Source organism: Solea senegalensis, unplaced genomic scaffold, assembly GCF_019176455.1.
Source record: "Solea senegalensis isolate Sse05_10M unplaced genomic scaffold, IFAPA_SoseM_1 scf7180000016299, whole genome shotgun sequence".
Taxonomy (NCBI): domain Eukaryota; kingdom Metazoa; phylum Chordata; class Actinopteri; order Pleuronectiformes; family Soleidae; genus Solea; species Solea senegalensis.
In genome coordinates, this window is record NW_025321708.1 from 1 (window position 1) to 16813 (window position 16813).

A 16813-nucleotide genomic window follows, 5' to 3' on the forward strand; every position below is an offset into this window, starting at 1 on the left:
GAGTACGACGTCATGACGATATTGAAGTCACAGTACGACGTCATGACGATATTGAAGTCACAGTATCACACCTTCCGGGAACATGAGGAGCTTTTCCTTGGACTGACTGAGTTCTTGTGGAGTATGGAGGTGAGTCTTACCTGAATGAGTCACAGTTACCATGACAACGGTGCGACTGAACTTACACTGAGCGAGCACGGTGAGCAGGGCGCTCCTGAACGCCTCCCTCGCTCGCTCCATCTCCTCGTCGTGCTGAGCTTTCTCGCTCATCAGCCGGCGGACGTGACTGTTGGTCGACTGGATCATGGAGTAGAAGTGATTGGCCGTCCTGCGGTTGACTTCACCGCGGTCGATCCAGGTCAACAGCACCGACGTGGCCTCGCTGAACTTAAGGTCGTCTGACAAGAAGGAGGAGACGTAGGACAACGTTACACCACTGCAGCTCTGATTTAATCAAAATACTCACACACACACACACACACTCACTCTCCCACACCAAACCTCATGGAGAAAATCAGTGATTTTAGATGCGGGGACACAGCAGCTGCTGGTCCTCTGCTGCCTCGTGTGGTCACTTTGTGTCACTGAGTTAATTCTAAATGAAATATTTTTAATGCAGAATTTTACAAAATAAGACATTAGAACTTAGTGATGGAGGCAGCAGTGGATCAACAACTCCTGTATGTGTGTGTGTGTGTGTGTGTGTGTGTGTACAGGACTGTGACATAAACACACACGTGTTTCCTCTGAATAACCTTTAAGAATTCATTGTTCAGCTCTAACAGCAGAGGAGTGAGCGAGTATTATGGTCTGTGTGCTGTGTGCTCAGCGGCGCCTCATTGTGTTCACTGTAATCTGCTGCTGAGGAAGAAAGAGCTTTTATCGCCGCTCAGGCAAAGTGTCTTCTTACAGGTTGTATTGAGCTCATTAAACGCTCCCTAATTCACTCGCTCCGCCGTCGTCCGTGGCAACGTTCAATTGTTATTCAAATGGAGGAGAACGCACTCGGCAACGGCCCACGAGACTCATGACTGAAGACCAGAGCAGCTCGTCAGGGCTGAAGAGGCACTGAGTGAAAAGGGCTTTTTGTGCTGAGTGTGTGTGTGTGTGTGTGTGTGTGTGTGTGCGCGGCAGGTAAAGGCAGGCGGCGTAAGGCAGGTGCGCAGGTTTAGCTCCACTGTTAAAGGAAACAAGATCCTCAACAACCGATACACCAGAGAGAGCGCTGTGAGCGCCCCCTGCTGCTGCTGACTGACACACACACACACACAACTTTAGCTAAGCTAGGCTAACTAGCATGGTATAATGCTGTGTTTCAGTAGAGAGGTCGGAAAAAAACATGGATGCAATCGATTTAGGGCTAACTACTGTTAGCCACTGTTAGCCATTATTAGCCATTGTAAACAATGTCACTTAATAACAACACAGTATTTTGCTGATAGCGTAGCTACAAACATTTAACGGTACTATAAGATGGCAGCCATCTTGGAATGGCAGCCATCTTGGAATCCAGTGTCTGCTTTGGTCGGTTCCATCTTTCCGAGTATTCAACTTCCGAACACAAACTGGAATGCACCATGAATCTGAACATCCAACTTTCTTTTCATGGAAACTAGCACTGCTATGCTAACTTTGTAAATTTGTTTACATTATTGTTAATATCTTTTAACAGTGTTTGCATACTGAGCTAGTGTGATAACATTAGCTTTGAAGCTAGCCTTTTTAACAAAGCTCTCACATTGCTGTCAAATGATAATGCTAAAGTTAGCGTACATTAGCGTATTTAAAGGACTACAGACAGAGGAGAGGAATGAAGGAGGCAGGTGTTTCCTCACAGAGCGCACCCTGCAGGACATGTTCTGGTAATGGAGGATGAAGTGTTTTCTGATGAATCTCACAGACGCAACATCTGTCTTCGCCATGACGATGACAACAATGAGCTGCTGTCGAACACAAACAACAACACGATGAAAGGGAGTCGACACTTGTTTACACAGCTGTTACATCATCAACAGCTGTTTGTGTTTGTCAACACAAACAAGGACGAGAAGACATCAATAACTGCTCACACACATGCACACAGGCAGACACACACGCACGCACGCACACACACAGACACACACAGACGCACACACACACAGTGTAGCGTGGTCACCTTTGAGGTTGTCGGCTAACAGCGCAGCCTCGTGCTCAGAGTAGTGAATGATGGGAGGAGGAGACGGCGCCCTCTGCTGGTCCTCGTGGACCTGGCGGCGGTGACGCTCCTCCCTCGCCAGCAGCCGTTGTTTACACTCCCACTCGTAGAGGTCGTCTCTGGCCTGAGCGAAGTCCACGTGGATCCTCCCTGAGTCCTTCTTGTCCGTGCTGGAGCCGATACGCATCCGATAGCCTGGAGACACGCCCACCTCGTTACATTGGTCAGAGAATATCAGGTGATCAGGAAGTGACTGATGTGAGACAACAGTAGCCACTCACCTGAGGCTAATGCTAAGCTAACTGTCGCCATAACAAAGTATGTCACGAAACTAACAGACACAACAGGAAATGCATCTTGATTGCTCTGTTTTGGCCCTGCCCACTTCCTCTTCACCTGCTCAGGTTGCTAACATTTCCCCCGTTAGACTTTCAAAATAAAATAGCTTGTACTTTCTTCTTTACATCATAAAGATTTGGACTTTGTTTATAATCTTATAAATCATCACATTATCATGATTGAAAGGATAAAACTGCTGTGGTCATGTGACTGTGGTCATGTGGTCCTGTGGTCATGTGACTGTGGTCATGACTGTGGTCATGTGGCTGTATCAGCGCGGACGTGGTCATGTGGTCCTGTGGTCCTGCGGTCATGCGACTGTGGTCAGTGTGACTGTGGTCATGTGGTCATGTGACCAGGTCCTGTGACTGTGGTCATGTGACCGTGGTCATGTGACTGTGGTCCCGTGGTCCCGTGGTCCCGTGACTGTGGTCCTGTGACTGTGGTCCTGGTGGTCATGTGGTCCTGCGGGTCCTGTGGTCATGTGGTCCTGGTGGTCCTGTGGTCCTGTGGTCATGTACTGTGGTCATGTGGACCGTGGTCATGTGGTCCTGTGGTCCTGTGGTCCCGTGGTCATGTGACCGTGGTCGCGTGGTCATGTGGTCCCGTGACTGTGGCCTGACCGTGGTCCCGTGACTGTGGTCCCGTGACTGTGGTCCCGTGGTCGTGGTCATGTGGCCTGCGGTCCCGTGGTCCCAGGTCATGTGGTCCCGGGCATCGCGGTCCCGTGACTGCGGGTCCCGTGACCGTGGTCCCGGGTGACTGTGGTCCCGTGGTCATGTGGTCATGTGGTCCTGTGACTGGGTCCTGTGACTGTGGTCCCGTGACTGTGGTCCTGCGGACTGTGGTCCTGTGGTCATGTGGTCATGTGGTCCCTGTGGTCCTGTGGTCCTGTCATGTGGTCACAGGTCATGTGGTCCCGTGGTCCCAGGTCCTGTGGTCCTGTGGTCATGGTCCTGTGGTCCTGTGGTCCCAGGTCATGTGGTCCCGTGGTCCTGTGGTCCTGTGGTCCTGTGGTCATGTGGTCCTGTGGTCCTGTGGTCCCGTGGTCATGCGGTCCCCAGGTCATGGGTCCTGGTGGTCCTGTGGTCATGTGGTCCTGTGGTCCTGTGGTCATGTGGTCCCAGGTCCCGTGGTCCTGCGGGTCATGTGGTCCCAGGTCCCGTGACTGTGGCCATGTGGTCATGCGTGGTCACAGGTCATGGTCAGCGTGGTCATGTGGTCCTGTGGTCATGCGGTCATGTGACTGTGGTCCTGTGACTGTGGTCATGTGGTCACCTGACAGGTAAATGGCCTTGTCCACCATGAACTCGTTGTTGAATCTGATGTGACAGAAGTTCTTCTTGCTCTTGCGGATGGCGGTGATTTCTCCACACTGCTCAAACACTTCTCTGATGATTTCCTCCGTGCTGTTCTCCGGCAAACCACCGACAAACACCGTCCTGCAGCCGGGGGGGCGCTCACGAGTCGACGGGGGAGGCAGATCTGGAAGTTTACAACATAACGTATAAAAAGTTTACCTTCATCCTCTTCATCTGAATGTCACTCCTGGTTCTCATCACACATTAATGGACATTATTGGATTAAATGGATTAAAGTGAGATTTAAGTGTAGACGCTGCTGCTGTAATTGACTAATTAATTATCGTTAAGTGTTTCTTTATGAGAGGAAAACGTGTTTCACATTCACTTTAAATGTGTGATTTAATGACACAGTATGATACAATATGATACGGAAGGAAACAATATGAAACGGTACAGTATGTAGTATAATCTTCACTCTTTCAGTCATGTGATCTATGTTATGTTTAAACAAAAATAAGAACAGTAAAGACGTCACAGTAGTTTTCAACATGACACACGTTCAAATGGTAAAGGTCATTTGAAGATTGTTGCTAGGCAACAGTAACTCCAGGTAACTGTACATAATGTGTGTGCGTGTGACTCACTGGGGTTCTGGGGGAAGAGTGTACAGCTCGTGCAGTGAATTATCTCCTTGACGTCGGGGGGGACAGGAGGGGGAGGGACCAGGCTGATTCCCGCCATCATGGGGTTTATGGGTGTGATGAGTCCCAGCATGGGATCGAACCTCTGGACACACAGAGAGTCTAAGGACACAAGACCACTGTTACTATGACGACAAAGTTTTTATAAACCACACCAAACCTCATCGAGAAAATCAGTGATTTTAGCTGTTGGTCCTCTGCTGCCTCGTGTGGTCACTTTGTGTCAATGAGTTAATCTGAACGTTAGATTTCAAACACTGAAGAGACAAAATCAATCAATCAAATCAATTAGAACTTAGTGATTGAGGCAGCAGTGTGTGTGTGTGTGTGTGTGAGATCAAGACAACAGATCATGTGATCATGTGACAACAGTCCTTTGTTCAGTGGATAACAGAGTTTCTGTGTTTCAGCAGCAGGGGGCGCTCACAGCCCAGTCAGCACCTCATACAGCCATACTTCAAATAACTGTTACTGCCCCTTCAATACGACTGTTCTGCACACAACAACAATGGAGGAGGAGCAGGAGGAGCAGGAGGAGCAGGAGGGAGCAGAGCAGGAGGAGGAGGAGGAGGGAGGAGGAGGAGGAGGAGGAGGATGCCTGTTCTCCAGAACAAAGAGGAGAATAAACAGAGTGAGAGGAAAAAGGCGACAGCAGTAATGTTTCAGCTGTCGAGAGGAAAATAGAAAACAGAGTCTCAGCCTGGAACACAACAACAACACAATGTCAGCACAAACACATCAACACCACCCCCACTGCTGCTGCCCACACACACACACACACAGAGGACAGAGAATCTGTCGCACAAAGAAAAAAACTGAAAACCTCCTCACGGTCATTTCACACTAACCAGTGAAAACACACACACACACACACAGGAACACACTTAAATATACTATAACTTATTTAAATTGTTTTAAGAAAAACAATCATTTTTACTTAAATATTCTAGAACCATCATTCTACTTATATAATGTAATGTAATGTAATGTAATGTAATGTAATGTAATATAATATCATGTAATATAATGTAATGTAATGTAATATCATGTAATATAATGTAATGTAATATAATATCATGTAATGTAATGTAATGTAATATAATATCATGTAATATAATGTAATGTAATGTAATATCATGTAATATAATGTAATGTAATATAATATCATGTAATATAATGTAATGTAATATAATATAATGTAATGTAATATAATATCATGTAATATAATGTAATGTAATGTAATATCATGTAATATAATGTAATGTAATATAATATCATGTAATATAATGTAATGTAATATATCATACAATATAATGTATCTATAATATAATATAATGTAATGTAATATAATATCATGTAATATAATGTAATGTAATATAATATCATGTAATGTAATATAATATCATGTAATATAATGTAATGTAATATAATATCATGTAATATAAATGTAATGTAATACGTAAATATAACATCATGTAATATAATGCAATGTCATGTACATCAATGTAATATAAATACGTAATATAATATCATGTAATATACAATGTACGTAATATAATATCATGTATGTAATATAATATCATGTAACGTAATGTAGTAATGTAATGTGTAATATAACATCATAAAATGTAATGTAAATGCAATGTAATATAAATGTAATGTAATATAATATCATGTAATGTGGCATTATAATATCATGTAATATAATGTACGTAATATAATATCATGTAATATAATGTAATGTAATATAATGTAATGTAATGTAATATAATATCATGTAATATCGTAATGTCACAAAAATATCATGTAATATAATGTAATGTAATATAATATCATGTAATATAATGTAAATGCACAATGTAATACAATATCATGTAATATAAATGTAATGTAATATAATATCATGTAACAGCAATATAATATCACTAATACAATGTAATGCAATATAACATCATGCAATATAATGCAATCGTAATGTAATGTAATATAATATCATGTAATGTAATGTAATGTAATATAATATCATGTAATGTAATGTAATGTAATGTAATGTAATATAATATCATGTAATGTAATGTAATGTAATGTAATGTAATATAATATCATGTAATGTAATGTAATTTAATTTAATTTAATTTAATTTAATTTAATGCAATTTAATATCATGTAATGTAATGTAAAGTAGAACTACGGTGTCCCACAAGGCTTAACGTTTGGTCCCCTCATGTTTTTACTTGACTCTCGTTTTCACCCTTTTTTCCTTCAGTGAAGTCATTTGTGACGGCGGCACATGCAGCCAACAGGGGGCGCTCTCTGGTCTCATAAATGAGAAAATCAGATTAGACTGAAAAATAATCTCATTTCAACAAAAACACCTTGTATTAATGAAATATTACAGCTTTGATAATCTGATGCATGGACGCGATCATGTGACTTTACTGAAGATGAAGGTTTTTGTCTCCTCCTCCACCTCCTTCTTCTTCTTCTTCTGCTCTAATTTCCCGCAGCATCAGGAAACACTGAGGCCTAAAGAGCCGTGACACGTTTCCTGCAGAGTTTTACAAACAGAAAATATCCCACACTCTTCATCTGCAGAGAGAAAAATCCACCCGGGAGATAATCTCCCATAAATCAGAGCATGTGTAGCTGCGACTCCTCGGGCCTGAGGAAAAGTCATTACGGCGTCGTGTGCGATAACCCCGACAGGTAAATTACCCGTCTTTGTGCCGCACATTCATCATCATCACACACGCTTCTGCTCACAGCTTCTTCTCCTGCAGCCAAAACCACCAGAGCCAGCTTTCATTTCTCTGGCTCAGCGCGCCGGCGCCTCTGCCAGCGACACACAACGACGACGGCGACAACGACGACGACAACGACGACGCGGAGGAGGACACGCATCGCTGTCACTCACTGCTTTTAATGAATCATCTCCTCACATGTGAGGATTTAAAGGGTCATGAATTACAAGAAACATCTGACAAGCTTTTGTTTTCATTAGAACACATTTGTCCTGAGGACGCCAGGACGCGGCCAGAGGACGTCAGGACGCGGCCAGAGGACGTCAGGACTCGACCTGAGGACGCCAGGACGAGGCCAGAGGATGTCAGGACGCGGCCAGGACGTCAGGACTCGACCTGAGGACGTCAGGACTCGACCTGAGGACGTCAGGACTCGACCTGAGGACGTCAGGACGCGGCCAGGACGTCAGGACTCGACCTGAGGACGTCAGGACGCGGCCAGGACGTCAGGACTCGACCTGAGGACGTCAGGACGCGGCCAGAGGACGTCAGGACTCGACCTGAGGACGTCAGGACGCGGCCAGAGGACGCCAGGACACGGCCAGAGGATGTCAGGACGCGACCTGAGGACGTCAGAACGCGTCCTGAGGACGAAACACTCTAAAGTTTACATCATGAAAAGGGTCACATGATCACGTCTTTATCTCACTGTCTTTTATCTTTGTGTCTGTAAACCACTCACACTCACACACCAAAGTCCAGAGAGAAAACCAGTGATTTTAGCTGCTGGTCCTCTGCTGCCTCGTGTGGTCACTTTGTGTCACTGATGTCAATCTGAATAAAGTTTTTCAAAAGCCGAATTATTCACTAAAATAAGACATTTGAACTTAGTGATGGAGGCAGCAGTATGTGTGTATGTGTGTGTGTGTGTGTGTGTGTGTGTGTGTGTGTGTGTGTGTGTATGCGGTGTGTGTGTGTAGGTAGGTATGCAGCACATGCGCAAGGCAAGGCAGGGGTGTGTGGCAAGGCAAGGCAGGTGTGTGTGTGGGAAAAGGCAGTGTGTGTGTGTGTGTGTGTGGGGCAGGGGTAAAAAGGAAAGGGGTGGTGTGGCGCGGCACACGCGCAAGGCAGTGTGTCGACAGTACCTGAGACCAGCTGCTGTCCACTGAGACTCACAGGGCCTATGCTCAGGTTGTTCATGGTCCAGGCTCCTGGATCAGGGACGGGGACGTTCAAGTGGTTCTCTGCAGCCAGATGTCCCACACCATCAGCTGCTGTACCAGAGACATGAGAGACACCAGAGACACCAGAGACATGAGAGACACCAGAGACATGAGAGTGGATATTTGTGGACGAGTCAGGTTCTGACCCACATAACAGTGAAAACCATGTGTGTGTGTGTGTGTGTGTGTGTGTGTGTGTTCACCATCAGCAAATGTCTGGTGACAATAAAACTAACCATTGGTTAGTGGGTTAGTTCTTTTGTTGTTATTAGTTATTATACAGTATAGTATATATAGTATAGTAGTATAGTATATACAGTATATATAGTGTTTGTGCAGACGGGTGATGGTTGGTGATGTCTCTCATACTTTCACTCGATATTAGCGTTTTATTATCACCATAAGTCGTGTTGTTAAAAACAATATTATAGTGAAAAGTCACTGTTGTGTCTCGAAAGAAACGAATGCATTTTGTGATGTAGATCACTTATTTAAAATGAGACTCTAGAAATCAGACCTCTCAGCCCCGGGGCCGAACATTCGGTTAAAGCGGCCCTGTTTACGTACCACTGGCCATGGCAGGTGATGTCTCCTGTCTCCGGTCTCCTGTGCCTGCTGTCCTCTCATCAGATCCTGGAAGGACGGACTGGTGGACGGGTTTATCCAATCACAGAGATGAAAACACTGTCCACCTGTGAGGACAGGAGACAGAGATGGGAGAGAGGACATCAGCAGAGGAAAGACAGGAAGTAGATCAGCTGCTCATTCATTCATTCATTTTGGCTCCTGAAGTGAACACTGACGTCAACACAGCTGTATGTCAACTGTCCATCCATTTGGAGAACCTGGAGAATCCAGGACTTGAACTGGTGACCTTCTTACTGTGAGGCTACAATGCTAACCACTGCACCATCATGTATTTTCTTACATATTAGTTGTCATGTATGCTAACTAGCCACATCAGCTAACATGTTTCTTGTCTCCCTGTCGCCCCCTGCCACCATTCATGTATTTCTGTTCCAGTCCCGCCCCCTCTACATGGCCACACCCCCAGTGGGTTAATCAGGTAAAGAAAATGAATCCCACAGATTCTCAGGATGGTTCCTGGTTCTCTCTGGACTGGCCTGTGATTGGTCACATGTCTGTGGGGGCGGAGCTGAGGTTTGTTTTTTGCATTTATATCATGACGTGTTATTAAATTGAGTCGCCTACTGCAGCTTTAATCTCTAACACACACACACACACACACACACACACACACACACACACACCATCGTCTCAGTGACTGACACGTGTAGAAGAGAAGGAGCAGAGAGCAGCGTGATGATGATGATGAAGTTGATGATGATGAATTTAATGAAGATGATGATGAAGATGATGATGGTGGTGGCGTGAACATGATTGATCTAAACTGTGAACTGTCCCTTTAAATGTTCACACACACACACACACACACACACACACATCCTGCAGCAGGCAGAATGAGGTCTCCTGTGATGGGGGTTGGGTGTTGTGTGTGTGTGTGTGTGTGTGTGCGAGTGTGTGTGCGTGTGTGTGTGTGCGCATGTGCGCGTGTGTGTGGCTTCACACTGCAGGAAAATCCAGGAGGTTATTTAAAGAAATCCTTCAAAATAAAAGCATCTTTGGCTCAGGCTTTTATTGTTATGAAACCTTTCTTTTTTATCAAACATTTTGCTGTTTTTATATATATTTAATGTGTCTATACATGCACATGTGAACATATATATATATATGTATATATATGTATATATATATATATATACATATATATATATATATATATATATATATACATATATACATATAATGTATATATCTACATAGAAAACGTGACTGAAATCACTGACACTGAAACACACACACACACACAGTAGATCCATGTCTAATGGTCCACATCGAGCAGGATCTTCTCCTCGCTTGTGATTGGGCGATGCCAAACTCTGCTCACTTTCACGCACCATGAAATATTCACAGCTGAATGCATGTTCTTTTTATTATTCATGAGTTCACTTGACATCTCTGACACACACACACACACACACACACATTAAACTGATTCCAGTAAAGGAAGGAAACTTCCTCCCTGGTCAATTTACTGACTCACATATTCCCTGAGCCTCAAACCCGGATGGTTTCCATGGTTACGGTGAATTACCTGCACGCTGGATTGACTGTGATCAGCTGATCTTTGCAGTGAACCCAGTGTCACAAACACAACCATCGTTGTGACATGTTTTTATTTCGCTGATGACAAACTGTTCTCCTCTGGGAGCAGCAGGGGGTGGGGCGTGGGGCGGAGCAGGGGCGACATGTTCCTCATGAAACATTCAAGATGTCCTTTTTTTGTTTTGTTGTTTTAATCAATCAATCTTTACACTTGTGTTCAGGTGTTCTGGAACATTCCAGGAATTCCATCTGTGTCAAGGGGACTTCAGTGTGTCACCATTCAAGTCTGCAAAGACATGACACTCACACATTAATGAGATGACAAGATGCTAACAAGACACGCTAACCACAAGACGATGCTGACCATAAGATGCTAACAAGACACGCTAACCACAAGACATGCTGACCATAAGATGCTAACAAGACACGCTAACTACAAGACGATGCTGACCATAAGATGCTAATGACAAGATGCTAAAAAGACACGCTAACCACAAGACGATGTTGATTCATAAGATGCTAACAAGAAATAACTACAAGACGATGCTGGACTATAAGATGCTAATGACAAGATGCTAAAAGATTAACTACAAGATCGATACGTTAATGGACAAGTTGCTAACAAGACGCTAACAAGATGTTAATGACATGATTCTAATCAAGATACTCAATGACAAGATGCTAACAAGATGCTAATAATCAAGATGCTAACAAGACACTTAACTAACCACAAGACGATGCTGACCACAAGATGTTCATGACAAGATGCTAACAAGATGCTATTTACAAATTACTAATGACAAGATGCTAACAAGATACTAATAACAAGATGCTAACAAGATGCTATTGACAAATTACTAATGACAAGATGCTAACAATATACTAATGACAAGATGCTAACGACAAGATGCTAACAAGATGCTATCAAGACACTAATGACAAGATGCTAACAAGACACTAATGACAAGATGCTAACAAGACACTAATTACACGATGCTAACAAGATGCTAATGACAAAATGCTAACACGATGCTAATGATGACATGACACACTGAAGCAAAGTGACATGTCCTCTCTTCTTCTTCTTCTCTTCCTCAGAGAGAGTAAAGACCCTAATGTCTGAACACAGAGTTTGTGACCCATTGTCTCCACGGTGACGGCGACGCCCTCTCCCTCATCAGCTGATTGACAGGGTCGCGGCGGGGCCGTCCGTCTGCGCCGCTTCACTAAATTACTTTTAAAAAGAGTCATTAAGCCGAGCGGAGAGACGACGAGGAACCAATCAGCTCCAATCACCGCTCTGTCAGAGGAGCGCCGCTCACCCAGACCATAATAATCACACATTCAACTCACACACACACACACACAGCTGCTGTGATTGGTCCTAGGAAAACTATAATCAGCCAATTAAATCCCTGAATCCACTGCCAACAACACGCTCACCTTCAAAACATCATTATTTAAAATCATTGATCTAAAGACTCAGTTCAACCTTTTTAAAGTGTGCTGTGAGCGCCCCCTGCTGCTGAGAACAGGCTCAAAACTACCACATCTACGTCACATGATCACGTCTTTATCTCTCTGTCACTCTCCCCCACACACATACACACACACACACACACGCAGACACACACACACATGCACACAGACACACAATACTCCAGACACACACATGCACACAGACACACACACACACACGCACAGACACACACATACACACAGACACACACACACACACATGCACACAGACACACACACACGCAGACACACACACACATGTACACAGACACACACACACACACAGACACACACACACATGCACACAGACACACACACGCATAAACACACACACACACACAGACACACACACACACAGACACACACACACACACACACGCATAGACACACACAGACACACACACACGTAGACACACAATACATGCAATACAGACACACACACACACACAGACACACACACACACACGCACACAGACACACACACACACACACAGACACACGTGCACACAGACACACAGACACACACACACACAGCATACAGACACACACAGACACACACACAGACACACACAGACACACAGACATGACAGACACACACAGACACACACACACACGCATACAGACACACACAGACACACACACAGACATACAGATACACACAGACATACATACAGACAGTCACATACACACACACACGCATACAGACACACATGACACATACACGCATATTAGACATATTACAGATACATACATACACACAGACACACACAGACACACACACACAGACACACACACACAGACACACACAGACACACACACACACACACACACACTGCTGCCTCCATCACTAAGTTCAAATGTCTGATTTTGTCTCTTCAGTGTTTGAAACCCAACGTTCAGATTAACTTCAGTGACACAAAGTGACCACACGAGGACAGACAGACAGACAGAGAGAGACAGACAGACAGACAGACAGAGGAGAGCTGCCTCAGTCTCTAAACAATCCTCTATGATTTGGTTTTAAATTCCAGTGATACTATTAAAGCTGCCTGTAGCTTCTGCTCGCTTAATCCACTTAAGACCTGAGAGGCAAAGCGGGGCGGGGGGTGGGGGCGCTTGTCGTCTGACCAATCAGAGGTCGACACATTCACACATAACCTCCATGTCACATGACTGCTCTCGTATAGAGACTAAAGCTGCCAAATAAACATTAAATAAATGAATGAAAACGTCTTAATGACATGAACTGCATGAAGTTTATTGGTATTTATGTTTTCATTTGCTCCTGTTTCTTTCAATTTTGTGTGAACTCTCACAGTTAATGTGGTGTAATGGTGTTAAATGTGTTTGGTAATTGTGGCAGCGCTGAGTGAACAGTGTGTCGTCAGTCATCACAAAACACACGCAACATGGACACGAACAAACGCCGCGCCGCCGCCGCTGTTTGTCTGTCTGACGTAAAGATCATTCACATCAATCACTCACACACACACACAGCAGCAGCAGCAGCAGCAGCAGGGGGCGCTCACAACACACACACGTCCAGTTACACAGACATACAGAAGATGTTCACTGTGTGTGTGTGTGTGTGTGTGTGTGTGTGAGTGTGACTGTCCTGAAGGAAACAGCACTGACTCACAGAAAGTGACCAGATGGTGTGTGTGTGTGTGTGTGTGCGTGTGCGTGTGCGTGTGCGTATGCATGCGTGCGTGTGTGCGTGTGCGTGTGTGGATAATTGGCTGGGTTTGCCACAGACAGACGGTGTTTAAAATTCAGAGAGCAGTCACGGCTGGAGGAATGTTAGCTACACACACACACACTCATGAAAACACACATCACCATTTAGATGTAAACAGGAAGCCGTTGGTTGCTTAGTAACGCAGTAAAAGTCAGAACAGGGATTTGATGACGGGGAAAGTGTTAGCGACGCCTTGTGATGCTAACGTTAGCACAAACATGATTCATTCACACAGAAAACAGCGAGGTAATTATCACTAAACATCGTAGCAACATGTTCACGATTAAAAATAAAACACACTTCTGTGTTTACGACAATTTACCAACAAACAAACACCACTGACGTGAAGCTAATGGTAAAAAAAAGCAGAGTTTGTACAAGTGGCAGCCATCTTGGAATCACATGTCAGGGTTTGTGAAGCCCCTCCTACTTTACAATGAAAAAAACAACTGGGAAATTCAATTTAATACAACTGGAATGCAACATAATACCAACGTTACTACTTTCTTGGGGATAAGCTAACTACTCATTAGGAGCTAATACTAAGCTAACTACTCTCTAGGAGCTAATAATAAGCTAACTACTCTCTAGGAGCTAATACTAAGCCAACTACTCTCTAAGGCTAATAATAAGCTAACTACTCTCTAGGAGCTAATACTAAGCTAAGCTACTCTCTAGGAGCTAATACTAACTACTAGCTAATACTAAACTACTACTCTGGGCTCTAAGCTAACTACTCTCTAGGAGCCAATACTAAGCTCACTACTCTCTAGGAGAATACTAAGCTAATAAACTATACTAATACTAAGCTAACTACTCTGGGGCTAATACTAAGCTTCTACTCTCAGGGCTAAACTACTAGGTGAACTACTAGGGAGCTAATGCTAAGCTAACTACTCTCTAGGGCTAATACTACTAAGCTAACTAGGGTAGCTAATACTAAGCTAATACTACTAGCTCTACTAAGGAGCTAACTAAGCTCTAGGAGCTATTACTAAGCTAACTACTCTCTAGCCTAAGCTACTGGGGCTAATAAGCTACCTAATACTAAGCCTCTAGGGAGCTAATACTAAGCTACTACTCTCTAGGAGCTAATACTAAGCTAACCTCTAAGCTAACTACTAGCTGCTAAGCTCTACTAGCTAACTAAATAGCTCCCAAGCTAATAATACTAAGCTAACAACTAGGGCCTTAAGGAGCTAATCTGCTAACAGCTAAGCAACTACCTAAACAATAATGCTAATGCTAAGCTAACTAGGAGCTAAAACTAGAGCTCCCTGATTCATACATGACCCCTGTATCGCCATGCGACTAATGTGTGTTTATTGACTAAATACTAAGCTAACTACTCTCTAGGAGCTAATACTAAGCTCCCATACATATGACCTTTACATGACCTTCATATGTTCATACAGACGACTAAACAATAAATTCAAATGTTTTTTTTTGAGTAAAACAGTGGTGTGAATTCATGCAGTATTTAAGCCCCTCCCCCATGTGTGTGTGTGTGTGTGTGTGTGTGTGTTATATTGATGCTAATTGGACACAGTGACAGAAGCAGCTCGCCGCGGCTCAGCTGTCAGTTTCCATCTGCGTCTCATCGTCGTCACAGAGAAGTGAAAGTGACAGAAATCACAGCTGAACGTCGTCAGTGAAGTCATCGCAACATCAATGACACAGTGGGAACATCAATGGGTTCTCAAATATCATTCTATATGTATAGGTGAATATATATCTATACATATATGTGTATATATATATATACATACCTATATATATACATATATAGGTATGTATATAGGTATATATTCCAACAGGAAACAGAAGTTTGTACTCACTCACCACTCACTCTCACACACCAACCTCATAGCGATTTTAGCTGCTGGTCCTCTGCTGCCTCGTGTGGTCACTTTGTGTCACTGACGTCAATCGGAACGTTGGATTTCAAACACTGTGAATAAGTGACAAAATCAGACATTAGAACTCAGTGATGGAGGCATCAGTGTGTGTGTGTGTGTGTGTGTGTGTGTGTGGGTGGCTGTTATTTACAGTGATGTCATCAGTTTGTTTATCAATGATGTCATCGATGATTAAAATAGTCTGTTTGTTGTTTGTCTCACTGATTACTGACATGATGTTACAGCAGACCATAATAACACTGCACAGAGCACAGCATGGGTAATCAGATTACACAGACAGAAGTAATCAGATTACACAGACAGAAGTAATCAGATTACACCAAATATCTCATTCTGACATCATGAAGGAAAATGATTTGATATAAAGTTTGTTTTTCTGTTCAGATTCAGATTGAAATTACACTCACTTACATCAGACACCGTGTGTGTGTGTGTGTGTGTGTGTGTGTGTGTGTGTTGTTGAGGACGATAACATAGAGGACACGTCAAGGTCGACACACGCGGTGATGAATTATTCACACTCTCACACACACACACACACACACACACACAGTAGAAGGCGTTTGTGAGTAAAACAAAGACAAATAAATATGTTTCTGTTTCTCACTTCAAGAAATGTAATCAGATTACTCTAGAATGATAATAAATCAGATTTGGTTTATAATGATAACGATAATAATGATGTGAGGTCAGTGTTTGTCCATCTGTGAAAATGAACAACTCTGTTTTAATGAGCATAGAGAACGAGGTCATTGAAGATTTTCCGTAGTCACAGACACAGACATAAAACCCTTGACGTGATGTTCCTACTTGGCATTCTGACATAGCGTTCCGACGTGACGTTCCGTCATGATATTCTGACGTGACGTTCCGTCATGATATTCTGACGTGACGTTCCGTCATGATATTCTGACGTGACGTTCCATCATGATATTCTGACGTGACGTTC

The 16813-nt window shown here is 43.6% G+C and overlaps 1 protein-coding gene across 3 annotated transcripts; it reads right to left on the bottom strand.

The window, feature by feature from the left end:
* Window positions 1-9: 9 nt before the first annotated feature.
* Window positions 10-15840, bottom strand: LOC122762994 (ecto-NOX disulfide-thiol exchanger 1-like). Of its 3 annotated transcripts, none has more exons than XM_044018127.1 (7): window positions 15809-15840; window positions 9070-9194; window positions 8425-8550; window positions 4482-4640; window positions 3812-4018; window positions 2156-2389; window positions 10-398 (listed from the first exon to the last, which is right to left on the bottom strand). In XM_044018127.1, the coding sequence occupies exons 2-7, from the start codon at window positions 9077-9079 to the stop codon at window positions 58-60; spliced, it is 1077 nt and encodes a 358-aa protein (XP_043874062.1). In that variant the 5' UTR covers window positions 9080-9194; window positions 15809-15840; the 3' UTR covers window positions 10-57. The 3 variants fall into 3 exon arrangements, with proteins under 3 accessions (XP_043874062.1, XP_043874060.1, XP_043874061.1); XM_044018125.1 differs by having other exon boundaries at window positions 8425-8553; XM_044018126.1 differs by having other exon boundaries at window positions 8425-8553; window positions 15788-15813.
* Window positions 15841-16813: the final 973 nt, after the last annotated feature.

What these genes read in the sequence shown, in the direction of transcription:
- LOC122762994 (XM_044018125.1), bottom strand. An exon ending in CAAGGCCATTTACCTGTCAG is followed by an intron (nt 2,390 to 3,811) that starts GTGACCACATGA and finishes GCGTGTCTCCAG; the next exon opens with GCTATCGGATGCGTATCGGC. An exon ending in GTTAGCCGACAACCTCAAAG is followed by an intron (nt 399 to 2,155) that starts GTGACCACGCTA and finishes CCTTCTTGTCAG; the next exon opens with ACGACCTTAAGTTCAGCGAG.